This window comes from Sesamum indicum, linkage group LG1 (genome assembly GCF_000512975.1).
Source record: "Sesamum indicum cultivar Zhongzhi No. 13 linkage group LG1, S_indicum_v1.0, whole genome shotgun sequence".
Taxonomy (NCBI): Eukaryota; Viridiplantae; Streptophyta; class Magnoliopsida; order Lamiales; family Pedaliaceae; genus Sesamum; species Sesamum indicum.
Window position 1 is genome coordinate 2306533 of NC_026145.1, and position 15004 is coordinate 2321536.

The 15004-nt window shown below is 36.3% G+C and overlaps 2 protein-coding genes across 2 annotated transcripts; one reads left to right on the forward strand and one right to left on the reverse strand.

Annotated features, from left to right (window-relative positions):
• LOC110011760 (uncharacterized mitochondrial protein AtMg00810-like) lies at positions 1656-3865 on the forward strand. The gene is made up of 4 exons (XM_020692942.1): positions 1656-1669; positions 2392-2609; positions 2882-3129; positions 3227-3865. The coding sequence occupies exons 1-4, from the start codon at positions 1656-1658 to the stop codon at positions 3863-3865; spliced, it is 1119 nt and encodes a 372-aa protein (XP_020548601.1).
• Positions 10216-14326, reverse strand: LOC105155454 (vacuolar-processing enzyme). The gene is given in 9 exon segments (NM_001304404.1): positions 10216-10548; positions 10638-10844; positions 11006-11215; positions 11309-11357; positions 11717-11916; positions 11991-12076; positions 12227-12383; positions 13045-13209; positions 14108-14326. Coding segments are annotated over 9 exon segments (1470 nt in total). The 5' UTR covers positions 14321-14326; the 3' UTR covers positions 10216-10365.

Below are 15004 nucleotides of genomic sequence, written 5' to 3' on the forward strand. Positions count from 1 at the left end.
TTACATTTCTACATAGTATCAAAGCCTTCGTTAGGATCGCCGATTTTCAGCATCCAAGTACGCTGTCGATAATGGCGGACATGTCGGCATTGGCATAAATGCAAGGAAACACTCTACCGGAGCGACTGCAGCTTCATGGGTCTGACCATCCTGGGATGGTGTTGGTAAGTGCCCCACTTACTGAAAAGAACTATCTGAATTGGAGTTTTGGAATTAAGCTAGCTTTCCGTGCAAAGATGAAGTTGTGGTTCATTGATGGAACCTCTGTCAAACCGGATACCAGTGATCCACATTTCGAGCAGTGGATTAGGGCGGACAGCATGGTGACCACTTGAATACTCAATTCCATCTCCAAGGATATCGTGGAGGAGTTTATGTACACAAAATCCTCTAGAATTCTTTGGTTGGATCTGGAGCAACGATACGGAGAATGTAACGGGCCACAATTTTATCAACTACAGAGACATATATGTTCTATGACACAAGGGAATTAATCACTGTCAACATACTTTACGAGTATGAAGCGATTGCAGGATGAAATGGGAGAGTTAAAACCGTTACCACAGTGCACTTGCAATAGGTGCACCTATAGTGCCTGGGGAGCAGTAGCGGAGACAGCAACTTTTACACAGTTCATGCAGTTCCTTATGGGACTCAACGAAGTATATGATGGCGTGAAACACCAGTTGCTAGTCATAGATCCAATGCCGTCTATCAACAAAGCTTATTCCATGATATAGAGTGTGCAAAAACATAAACGAGCCCAGATGGAATTGGCAGACAGCGTGGAGAATGGGGCACTATCTGTAAAAGGAGGCTTGCGATATGAAAAGGAAAGATTTATCCCAGATAAACGCATCCAACAGTGTAAGCATTATGATAAAATAGGGCACAACAAAGATACCTGCTTCAAACATCATGGCACTCTTAAGTGGTATAAAGAGCTGGTGGATAAAAGGAAACGGGACTCAAGTGTAGCACGTGGGTTCGCTGTGGAGGTAGCAACCCCGAAGGAGACTCAATCGCGACCTGACATGAAGGAGGAGCTACTGTAGGAGCTGCTTAAACTTATGCGAGCTCGAATTCAACCTGGTGAGCAGGGAGGCTCAGCTCACATCGATGACTTTATAGGTATAGACACTGCCCTTACGAGCTCTGGAGCTAACCTTTTATCTTCTTGGATCGTAGATACGGGGGCAACGAATCATATGTGTGGTAATTCCTATCATCTTAAAAACCTGACCCCTCTATCTTGTCCAACCCAAATACACCTCCCTGATGGATCCACCAAACCGAGACCATCACTTTAAACAAAAACTTCACCCGCACTGATGTATTGCTAGTGCCTTTCTTCAAGTTCAATCTACTCAGTCCCTAAAATCTGTTCCTCATTACCCATTGAGGTCGTGTTTCATGCTTTTTGTTGTGTATTTCAGGACCAGAGGACTAAGGAGACCATTGTGGTGGAAAATCGAATTGGGAGCTTTATACTATGTAGATGATTCATCCTTTCATTCCCTTGTCATTAATTCATGTCTTTCATCGCAACCTTGTAACACATCACTATGGCACAGGAGACTAGGTCATCCGTCCTCTAATGTACTCAAGTGTATCCCGTTTATCAAAAATAATCAAAAATAACATTTTTTCAGAAGATGAATATTGTGATGTATGTCCCATAGCAAAGCAGCATCGTCTGCCTTTCGCTCCTAGCACTACTCTCTCCACTAGTATTTTTTAACTTTTACATACAGATTTGTGGGGACCTTATTCCCTTAGTTCGCTGACTGGGCGCTACTATTTCCTTACAATCGTAGATGATTTTAGTCGTGCGACATGGACCTTTCTATTCAATATAAAACCCAGGTTCCTCAAATATTAACCAATTTTCTGAATATGATCAAAGTTCACTTTCAAGCCACAGTTAAATACATTCATTCAGATAATTGATCTGAATTTACTAACGAGCAATATAGCTCGCTTTTCCACTCCTTTGGGATAATCCACCAGACCTCATGTTCTTATACCCCTCAGCAAAACGGGGTCGCAGAACGAAAACACAAACACATCTTAGAAATGGCCAGGGGTTTATTTTTCAATCACATTTACCCACTCAATTTTTGGGAAAAATCATTCTTACAGCCACATTTCTCATAAATAGATTACCCACTTCTCTCCTTGACTGGAAAAGCCCATATGAAGTTCTCTACCACATACCACCTGACCTCATGCAGCTAAGCACATTTGGCTGATGTGCTTTGCTGCTAATCCCTTGCCTCATAAAAGAAAATTCAACAAAAGAGCCTCCAAGTGCATCTTTCTTGGTTGCTGCTAGAAAAAGAAGGTTTATAAGGTTTATGATCTTGCCTCTCATGTCCTATTTACCTTTAGGGACGTTGTCTTCTATGAGTACTCTTTTCCTTATCACGATCTCACCTCGCCTTTGGTACCTTTTGCCTTGCCGCTTTCTATTGATGATCTGGATCCTCTTGCCCCTATCAACGACCCTGTCTGTCCTCCTGCTACGATCACTCCTTCCTCTGATCCTCCTATGTCACCCCTGTCCCACTTCGTCATTCACAACGACCTCACATTAGGCCTTCCTGATTGTCAGATCATGACTGCCATTGCATCCCATCATCCTCTTCTTGCATCTCTGCATCTTACACTACTGCACATTCTAGTTTTATTGCCCACTTATCTACTTTGCAGGAGCCTAAAATCTATCTGTAGGCTTACAAGGATAGGAATTAGATAGAGGCTATCTCTAAAGAACTAGATGCACTTGTAGAGAATAAAACTTGGATTCTCACCTCTCTGCCACCAAAGAAACGTACAATTGGCTCTCATTGGGTCTACAAGTTGAAACTCTATCCTAAAGGGTCCATTGATCGCTATAAAGCTCGTTTGGTGGCAAAGGGCTATAATCAGATCGAGGGTGTCGATTACTTTGACTCCTTTCCTCCAGTTGCTAAGGCTACTATTGTCCGTATCTTTCTCGCGTTGGCAGCCTCCAACTCTTGGCCCCTATTAAAACTTGACATTTACAATGTCTTCCTCCACGGTTTTCTAGAGGAAGATGTTTATATGGATCCCCCTGAAGGCCTTCTTGGCGTTCCCGCTGGGCAAGTCTGCAAACTTCAGAGATCGCTATGGGCTCAAACAGGCCTCTAGATAGTGGAATTTGGAGCTCACTACCCAACTGCTTGCTTTTGGGTTCCATCAGTCCAGCCATGAACACTGTCCCTTTATTAAGCGCACTTCCAGGGACTTTACTGCCTTGTTGGTTTATGTCGACGACATCCTCCTCACTAGGTCGTCTTTCTCTGCTCTGGACTTTGTCAAGTCCTATATTGATCATTTGTCCACCATCAAAGATCTTGGCACAGTTAAGTACTTTCTTGGGCTCGAACTCGCCCGTTCCTATCATGGTTTACAAGTCACCCAACGAAAATACTTGCAGGATATTCTGGCTGACACCTCGATGCTTGATGCCAAACCTGCCTCTACCCCGTTGCCACCAGGTCTCAAGTTAGTGCCGGATGATGGTTCTCTACTCCCTGATCCAGATCGCTTTCGGTGTCTCGTTGGTCCCCTTTTTTATTTCGGTTTTACTCGTCCAGACATTTCCTTTGTTGTCCAACAACCCAGTCAATTCATCCAAGCACCTCGCTCTTCTCACTGGGATGATGCCCTTCACGTCCTTCGTTATTTGAAGGGATCGTCATCCACTGGTATGTTCTTTTCCTCTACTAGTTCCTCAACTCTCAGTGCCTACTCTGATGCATCTTGGGCCTTTTGCCCTGACTCTCGCCGTTCCATTACTGGGTTCTGTGTTTTCCTTGGGTTATCCCTTATCTCCTAGAAGATCAAAAAGCAAGCCACTGTCTCCAGATCATTTGCTGAGACCAAGTATCGGAGCATTGCCTCTATTGTTTGCGAGCTCCTCTGGATCTCCTATGTGCTACACGACCTCCATGTTTTCGTTCCACTACCTATCTCTTTCTAGTGCGACAACAACGCTGCCCTCCACATCACCTCCAATCCCGTCTTTCACGAACGCACCAAGCACCTCGACATTGATTGCCATATTGTTCGCTATCAGTTTAAGCTCGAATTCATCTCCCTCTCTCACATTCGTGGTTCTAATCAGGTCACTGACCTCTTCACCAAATCTCTTCCTGCAGCTAATTTCGGCCATTTTCTTTGCAAGATGGGCCTTGTTTCCTCGGCTCCATCTTGAGGGGGCCCTGTAGCGAGTTGTAGGTTCTACTGGATGCAAGCGACCTCCACACAATGACGACCTCCACACACAGCGACCTCCACACCAGCGACCCAACGACCCATTTATCCTTAGTGTTTTTTTTTTTACATTCTTGTTTCTGTAGTTATTCAGTCTGTTACATTCTTTTTATAGCTAGTCAATTAGTTTGTTTCGCAGTTATCCACGTAGGCAGGTTGTTAGAGTATTTAGTTTCTCCCTTTTTGCTTGTTGTATATCTACCGATCATTCACTGTATATTACAACCTATTTTTGAGAGAAACTACGACTATTTCTTCTCCAGAATACCCTTCCATGGCTGCACTATTGTGGTTCTTACTTTACATTTCTCCATACTCACAAGTAGACATGAATTCAGTGTTTTACTACTCCCAATTTCATAAATCTTTATTTAAATTATATTTTGATAATTCAAATAAAACTATAACATATAAAAGATTCTTATCATAAAGAAAATAATTAATCTAATTTCTTATACTATTCGTTTAAAAAAAATTCATTGGTCTGAAGAAAAAGGAATAACATAGCATAGAATGAGCACTAAAAGTGTTGACAATGGGCCTGATTGCTTTATTGCAGCATATATTGTGGTCTTCACCCCAAACAAATAAACAAAGTTGAGAGGTGCGCCGCTGTCTAATTGATGATTCGTTTCGTAGTCGTCTCGTTGTGGCCCGTCGGGTTTTCTGCTGTCGGAATTCTCTAATAAATGTTTAGGTCACGAGCGGGCAATGCACGGCATCATCTAAGAATATAAAAGATAGTTAAGATTCTACAATGTATAATTAATTGAGTACAACAATAATTATATGTTGAATATAATTTCATACTCAATTAATAATTTAGATGTTATTTCCATAATGAACTTATAATATATAATGGAAAATCAGATTTATAAATTCAAAATTTTGAATAGTTTATTAATATTTCGTACACATATATAAAGTATATGTTCATATGCTATATACTATTTAATCTTTTGAAATTAAAATTTAAAACAGTGTAATTAAAAGAACTGGGCATATAGAATTATTAGTTCAAAACACACAATAAACTACTAAAAGATTAAATGATTGAAATTTAAAAATAATATATATATATATAAACTATTAAAATTCTCTAAAAAAACATAGTCTATAAAAATCCTCAAAAGAGGATTACTGATTAATATGGGTGTATATATACACTTACCACTTCGAAAAACTGGAATTGGAAAAAGAATAAAGCATGAGCAGAAAATTAAATAAAATTGTAAATTTTACTTGCATTAAATAAAATTATAAAAAACATAACATAAGTACAATTTAATGGAGGAACAAACAATTGTTTTATGATTCCCACTAATTGGGTATTATTTTAATAATTCTTTTAAAATACTTATATATAAACTTATAAGTTATGCTATATAAATTGTGAAAATAAAAATGAGATCAAGAAGAATGAAAAATTAAAAAATGCAAACTCTATTTAAAATTATATCTTTCTACGTAATATTTCAATAGTTGGGAACAAGCAATATTTAATTTGGCAAAAAATTCATCTGTATTTATCTTTCTAAAATTTTTATTGGGGTTTGATGTACATAAATTAACAATTTATGATTTATTATTTTAGAGAAGAGTTACTTCATGCACGAATTCAATTCAAAACGAGATTGAAATGGATTATTGAATGCAAGTTAAAAGAGCATAGTTTTCATGTTTTATAATATAGTATTTATACTTTTCTACATGAGATGCATGTACATGGTTATGAGAAAGATTTTGAATTTTTTCAAATTAATTCTATAATTTAAACTTTAAAATAACTTAAATAACTTATTACATCATTATTGAAGACACCTCGAAGTGCGAGTGGATCGGCATGTGAATGCGCAAGCGGAAGCGGTAATAATAAAATACGTAAATTAAAAACGAAACGTAATAAAACCATAACCCCAGGAGGTGTACCCTTGGAGTTCCTATGCATTCGATGTAGTTAACAATAAATGATAATAAAATTAACGGGATTAATGGTTGAATGAAATACGAGAGGTACATAAATCATAAATCAGAAATTACCTTTTGATTTGATTTACGTCAAACCTCTTTCATTTGATCCGTTCTCGCAAGGTTTCAACGTAGAAACCCTCTAAAGTTGCGTCCACACCACACCAGAGTTTAGGATCCATCAATCCTCTTTGTTAGAAGAAAATTAGGGAGAAAATACACAACAAGTGTATATACAAGAGAGGGGCGGTCGAATGGAGTAAGGTGTATAGAAAATTATTTTCTTGCTTTTATGTATCCATTCATTAGTTATTCCAAATAACTAATATACATATGTATAGTTTGAATGGATGCATTAAAATATGTCTAGGTTCATTTTAACCATCCATAAGGTAATAAAATCATTTATTCCAAATAAAGAAGGATTACCATGGTACTTTTCAAAAGTGGATTTGTTAGTCAATAATTTTTTTTTAATTATTTTTACCAATTTAATTAATGGGCTTGGGCCGATTTTAATTAATTAAAATTCAAGGCCCAGTCAATCTTAATTAAATTTAATTTAAGTAAAACTCACTTAATTAAGTCCAACATATATTTAATCCAATTAAATATATGAGCCCAATAAGTCTTTATTACTTAATAAGTCCAACTTATTAAATAACATGGGCAAGCCCAATATAAATTGATCCTATTAATTTATCATTGGGTTTATCCATCCAATAAATCCCTCTCATTATTAAGTAATCCAATTACTTATGAAATTAATTCCAATTAATTTCCCGTCCCTTCTCGATGATTTGTATGTGACTCTTTAGATTTACCTTTCAGGTAGACTTGGGTTAGTGTCAAGCACTATTATTAATCAAATTTAATTTAGTTAATAATTCTTGATCAATTGACCAAGAAAATCCATCACCATGGGTGCTTGTCTAGCAACGGTCCATGGCACTAGAGACAAGGCGAATTTTCATGTGAACTTTTAGGCTCCCGAGTCCTTACGAGTATGGTCCTTCCGTCTACCGTCTCCCGACTTTAGTCTAGGGCATGGAATTGGGTGTTGGTGCCCATTCTGGACTAGGCGTCTATGCTTAATACTTGAGACCGTGCTACGTCAAATTACTCGACATAAGAACCTCTTTTTCCTATTCGACCAATTACTTTAGCCACAATTTTATAAAGTGTTAACACATCTCCAAGTGCATAGGAGATACCTCTGTCACATTTTGACAAGGGACAGATCCTCTTCTTGGAACCCACTGTCCTCGCTACATACTTTGACTGCACTAGACAAGGCTTATGATGACCATGTCTGAGATACGATCACCTCTCGTATAAATCTAAGATACAGTTATTGCATGCACGTGACTACCGTGATTCCTCAAATATGAGGACTACTCCCGTATTATCGAAACCGGGGACTAAAGTCATACTGACCAAGCCTTCAAGACTTCTATATGACAATCCCCGCGAGTCAGTTCAGTCGATTCGATACTTAGCCAATCGACCCATTAAAATTGCATAGACATCCCACGCTTGTCACCGATGAAACATGGCATTCATCAAATGAATGCGACTTTTAATACAAGTCTCATTAGGACTCTCGATGCCAAACTTGAGGTCCTTGACTTGGAACATTTCAAACCCAACCCTAAACAGTTGATTTCATGACCGCCACCAATGCGCAGTCCAACTGTTGCACGATTATGAAAATGGTCTGTGGGCATCTGTTGTGACGTCCAAGCAGTGCTTGACGTAATTTGGTGAGCATAATAGATGCGTGTGCCGAAAACGAATACTTACCATATTGGTTGGGACATCGCTTAAATTAAGATTGTTTGAATAGTTCTTTAATTGTCAATCTAATTAGTTTTTGATCACCTATTTCAACAATTATACCGTGTTGTTTCCTCGGACAAACAGAAAACATCTTTTTGTCTGTCATAATCCTTAATATTAATCTCTTTTTTATGATAACTGTCAGACATCAATGTAATTCTTGTACAGCAAAATGAGTTTAATGAAAGATAAAATAGATAAATATAAATTTAAATAAGAATTGATCTCATAACTTCGTTATCATAAATACTTAATTTTGTGTCCAATTTAACTGAATGTAAATGTAATCTCCCTCTATTACACCATGTACATTAGTATTTTTTAAATTTTAAACTTCTTAAAATAATAAACTATTTAAAATCTTTTTTATACTTTTCTAGAAAAAATCAAGAAAAATACGCATATATAAACAACGTCTAAAATAACCTATTTAAAAAAAAAAAAGAGAGAGAGAGAGATAATTACACTCTCCTCCTTTAAGATTTGGTGTAATTATACGTAAACCCTCTGTCATTTTGAAATGAACTTTGCTTTCGTCTAACAAATAAGTCTCCCCATTAGTCAAAATTCATCGAAATTGATGTTATTAACAAAAAAAATAGAAAAAAGTTTTCTATTTACCCTAATCGACTTATTACGGACTTATTACAGGTTGAATAAATCTCTTTATGACCAAATAAACCGCATACGTCTTCACATTTTAATGCATGTGAGAAGGTATATCTTAACCGTTATAAAGGCAGTTTAGTTCGAAAAATATTATTTGATCTGCAATAAATCAGTAATAAGTCAATCGAGTTTGTTAATATCAGCAAATTTAATAATTTTCACTAATAAAATGACTTATTTGTTAGCTTTCATCTCAAAAGTGCTAAGATGTAATTTTTCAAATCCAAAAAAATTACGTATAATTACACCAAATCTCAAGAAAAGAAAGTGTAATTTTCCTTAAAAAATCTATATAAGTAAAGATTAATATTAAACACACAAGACGCATCATAAAACTAAAGGTAAGATACACTTTGCGCCCCTGCATTATTTGTCATGTAACAATTACCCCCCTAAACTAACAAATATAACACCTACCCCTAAAACTTTTAGATATATTGGCCATATTATATATATATATATATATATTTCGTTCCAAAAAAAAAATTTCTAATAATTTTGCATTTTAAGTTTAATTAAAAAAATTTTAATTGGAAAAAATGTCTTTTATTTATAATAAAGTGAGTGAGTTAAATAATTTAATTTTTTCTACAGGCTCAAAATTAACTAATAAATGAGCACAATAAATACACAAAAATATTTTATGAAAAAATTTTATTGATTTGGTGATAAATTAAGTTATTAACTATCTATTCTATTAGCTAAAAATAAATAATTACATATCGATTTTTTTAACATATTTTCTCTAAAAAATATGATAAAATATATTTATTCATTGGTTCTAAAAATATTTACTTTTAAGTAAAGCATATATATTTGTTACTTTCTTTTAAGAAGCATGTATGAGTTATTGATTATATTATATTTATTATGTATCTACTATATATTTATATGTTATACTTCACTTTTAACGGAAGTCATTCACTTACTAGAAAATTAATTAAAAAATAATTTGATACTGATTCAATGTACAAAATACTAAAATATATCAAAATAAGAAGCATTTTTATCCAATCAAATAGTAAATATTATATTTATTAATTTAAAAAAATAAATATTGTATAACGAATAAAATCAGGAGAGTTAAAGTGTATTTTACTCTAAAACTAAGAATATTAAAAAAATAAAGTATATTACGAAAATACGAAATTTTGTAGACAAATGAAGCTCGAAAAGAAATTTATATACAGGTCTAGAAGCTTTAATAATATTTAAAATTGTTTTTAAAATGATTTTGAGAACTTGTCACAATAATTAACCTTCACCCTCCATTTCAAAGCCAACATATAATATTGGGATAAAATTTATTTTTAATAATTAAGAATCGTTATCAATATTTTCATCAAATTCTTTTTCATTAAAACCTTTACTTATTTAACACTTATAGAAAATAAATCGATATTAAAAATAAAAAAATAAAAACTATGCACCAAAACATACCTTTTACCAGTCTATATCCAAAATTATCAAGGAGGAGGAATTCAATACCAAGTAAAGCTGGCTGGGGGAAGCACATGTTTCTACTTATATATGACTTTTAAATGCAAACAAGTTGCATACTTCTATATCTACACATTACCAACATTTCTAGGCACTGTAGCCTCTATTCAAAGGACTCCACCCAGCAAAGTCATGCCCACGGCAGGCCGCCATACACGCATCCTCCATATCGGCCGATGAGACGCGGCTGTTGCATATATTTGCGAATGCCCTCGTGTGTTTCATGCCATATTGAGTCAATGAACCACAATGTGCCTCAAATAACCGAACCTGAGGATTTTTACCCCGAATTAGAGATACTAGTGAAAATTTGCAAGAACAAATTCAATAAGCGAATTCTTATATCGACGGGAGCTTACCATAGATTTCAAGCAATCCCAGTCGTCGGCCAAGGGCAAGCCCCTGTCTCTAACAGATTTGAGTATAGAAGGACCATTTTCAGGGCCGAATAAGAATGCACCGATAATGTCTATGCTATCATCCATATGTTTTCTATGCAGCATCGTATCAGTTATCAGCTTGAAGAGTTCTGATTTCTTTTTTGCCCCACCATCCAGTCTCTTGTACTAGAACATGGAATCAAACAATCAAACGATGAAAGTTTAGAACAAGGATTCAAACAATCAAATGAAGTTAGTTTACACGTAACTGGAAACACGGTCTATGTGACCAACTCAAAATGATGTTTTATGTACGGTAATAGAAAAATGTAAAGAGATTAACTAACCCTTTCCCATAGGAAGAGAAGATCTGCATCCCTCTGGTTGACTACATCCATGTGAGGTTTCAAGTGGTTCTCGCTCGGAGGCATGTTTTCAGTTGCCGGGTCGAAACCTTGGTACAAATAGAGCTTTTCAGATTTGATGCTCTTGTTCCCATATTCCATTACATGAGATCCTGCATTGTAAGTATTGAAGTTGGAAGTACGTTCCTTGACCTGCGTAAAGATACCATTCACCACAAATTTACTAAGAGCTAGCTTCATTCATCATGTGCGTTTTTCATACGAGCATTTGCTTAGGATTAGCACCTGTTGATATTGTTGCTCTACAGTTTCTCTTTTGAGGTTGTGAGACTCGCTGCAGACAAATATAATAGATCGTCGATAAGCCTAAGATGATTGCTGCCGAATACAGAAAAAGGGGCTTGCAAACAATATGCCCAATTGATCAAAATATAGGGAACTAACACTGAAAACTTCCATATGATATCATAAGATGATACCCTAAATATAATGGGAATTAAGGGACAAACAACATTCTATAAAAAATATTCATGACGACCTCGATGACTTGTTGAAAGATACCCACCAAATATAATATTGCTAGCTTTACAGTGAGAAAATTGTTTGTGTCATGTCCAAGATTATAATGAATTTGTAAGATAATCATACTTAGATGAAATTCAATAGATTTATCGCACGGTAGAACAAGCGTACCTGTCTTCCATCCAAGCTACGCTATACAAATCTCCAAGACATGTTATGTACTCTGGCGGTGGTGGAGGGTCCATCCCCGGGCAGTACGTTCCCCAGCTACTCTCTTCTGCATTTGATGCCGTCGTCACATAAATGTCTAGATCATCAGGCATCAAACCCTCGAATACACTTCCGCTTTCACAGGCTTCAACGTATATGACCTACAAATACAACACCGGAACAACAAATTGAGAACTCCATCCTAAAAGCACTCAAAAGAAAAGTAACTAATTACCATCTCTTTGTAGGTGCCAGATGCATGCTTCTTTTTCAGAACTTCAATAAAGTCGTTCGCATAAAGGTAAGGCATGTTTGGCATCCCTGAAAGAAAATGAATCCTTGATGACCTCATTCATTGAATCTCAGATGTCCTTTTTCCAGGGAAGAGGTTAAAAGGACATATGAAAAAGAATGCTAGATTAGTCTTCTCTTAAATAGAAAAAGAGTGCAGATGTTGTTCAAGTGGCTCACCGAGCACTCCCGGTCCACCGTGATCGGAATAGTATATGAAAATCCTGTCATTGGGCTTACTGTCAACAACTTTTCCACTTCCACCTTTGATGGCACTTTTGTCACCTAGGATTACAGCATAAAGGTTCTCGGCCGTCACTTGCTCACCAGTGTAGTCCTATAACGAACAACCAAAATGAAATTTTCAACGTAGATCAAGAACAAGTAATATTAACTTAATCATAACATAAAAGAAAAACTATCTGCCGATATTTGCATTCGTGGAAAGAATTGTAACTCAAGAGCACGCCACGAACCTCTTCTCCTCTGTAGAACACATTCTACCAAGTTGGCTATGTACTACAATTACCTACAAATTTCATACCACCGTTCGAAATTGTATAATAGAGTAGTTTAACTACTGATCGCACTTTGGTGTGGTATCCTGATTCCATGTGGCGCTCATTCAAAATCCAGAAAATAAGAAGCATCAAATTTAATTACAATCCCTAACGTTATTGACTCATCTCAGAACCCCCACTTCCACCACAGGATATTGTATACAACTAAAATTAGCACAAATTTCTTTAGAACAAGAAGCTGAACATTCATATTTCTTGGACTGAATCGCCCTAGAAACGAGTTTGTACCCCAACTAAATGTTTCATAGTTTAAATACTCGTTTTTACACTTTTTACAACGAATCAATCTTTGCCATCAGATGTAAAGACTGACCATACCAGTCTACATTTGCAAAGAATCCCATGAATCATAGGCAACCAGTAAGTAGAATGCAGCAGTAATTTTAGTGCATCAAAATGCAGAATACGAGATGTTACCTTCGGAACACCAGCATAGACATCCCCACCTGTCGGATGGTTGATTATAACTCCTTTTCTTGGATTTAGCTCATTCATCGCAATGTCATCGTACATGAAAACTATAATGTTCTCATCTCTCAGCCCTCCCTTTTTAAGTATTTGGTATGCATGGCAAACATCAGCCTACGTAATCCACGGTACCGAGTTAAATCACAGTATCACAATGGGAGGTGAAGAAATTACAACTAGAACCGAAAAACTGTAAGACTGAATTTTCTATTCCATATACTGTGGTATGTTCTACTCCATTTGGTAAATATTCTAATCCATTTGATATGTATACAACCGGAACTGAAAATCAGAAAAACTACATTTTCTATTCCATATGATCATGTTGGATCTTCCACTACAAGAGAATGCCTCAGTAGCTACAAAAATATTTTATGCTAAAATCAACATCGAGATAATTACTAAGTAAAACTTTCGACGTTAATCTACATTATTTAATACACTAAAACCATTAGTAAGTAAACCCATTAGCAAGTAAATTTTTTATATTGAACAAGATAGATTAGAAACAAAAATTTAATTTGATAATTAGCTCGATGTTAAATTTTTTTCGTTGCTATTGAGTCGTTTCCTTGTGGTGTTCTACTCCATTAACTATATACAAGGAGTTGAGCTTGCTCAGTTCTGATTCTTTTTAAAATTAAAATCTAAGATTTGAAACTACAATACTCTAATCTAGGAAAGGAATTGTTTGATTAGACTGAGTAAGTAATCTCTTATGTTTCCAAGATGATAACAATGTCCAAGAACCTGTTTTCTACGGTGAACCCATACTATGTCCTCTACAGTTTCATTGACCTTAAATTGATGATTTCAAAAGGTGCTACCAGCCAACCAAGAACCTATTTCTAATGTGAAAATCAAGTAAATAACCATTTATAGAATTTGATAGAACACAAATTCATCTCAAAGAAGACTGCCCAAATTGATTGACAAAAAACAAACACCAAAACGCGCTTTCACATGCAAGAATCAGCAACTGATCAGTCTGATTTCACTTCACAACTCTCACCTGATGCCGATAATTCCCAAACCCATTTGAGCCCGCCACCAGCACCGCCCATCTGGTGGCGTTATCCTCCGTTTCACGGCGGTCCAGCGGCCACCGGATTATCGGATCCCAAGGGCCGCTCCGCCTTCCTCCTCCGGCGGCCGCAAAAGGCAGCGCCACAACTACACAGAGAACCAAGATCATCAGCCGGCCCGCGAAACAAGAAAAGGCCATTCTGGAATACACACAATGCAGCGTGTCAGTGCGAGTATTTCTCACTTGTATACAAACATATAAAGCAGGCGGTATGCAGCCATGCAAAACAGGAGAGCGACACCTATGAGAGCAGAATAGCAGCGGTGGGGCCATAGCTGGAGAATGATTAACAGCTGGAAATCAAATGTATTAAATACTCCTTTGCCGATCGTCACAGCATCCTTGCAGTGAATTTCTCTTTTAACTCGGGTTTTCGGCGAATTTTACGGTGAAAAAAAGCTGAGAAAATCTGAACATGAAGGTTGAAAAAAGGTCTCCGGGTCGAACTGTTTTCATTCATGATTACTTGCATCATTAAACCATGTAATCTGTTGACTTGCTTTTTAAATAAAATTAATTTAGTGAAAAGATCGCTTATCAAGATGCGGAGCGCCCAGTCCGACCCACGACCAAATTAGTAAAAAAAAAAAAAAAAAGCGGCTGATCCGATCAAGGCTTGTTCGGGAATGGATCCTTCTTGCCCCGTATTGATATTTGGGATCGACCCAATCTGATGATTCAGAATCATTTGGTCCCGAATCAGGCTTGCTGAATCAAATTTTTTTTTATTAGAAAAAAAAAATAACTCCTGCAATTTTAATAACTATACGCTAAATAAAATCGATACAAAATCATAAATTTTCCAACAAGAAAAATTTATTT

Coding starts and splice junctions, on each gene's coding strand:
- LOC110011760 (XM_020692942.1), top strand. Junction 2,610..2,881: donor CACATTAGGCCTTCCTGATT/GTCAGATCATGA, acceptor TCTATCCTAAAG/GGTCCATTGATCGCTATAAA. Junction 3,130..3,226: donor TTGGCGTTCCCGCTGGGCAA/GTCTGCAAACTT, acceptor GGGTTCCATCAG/TCCAGCCATGAACACTGTCC.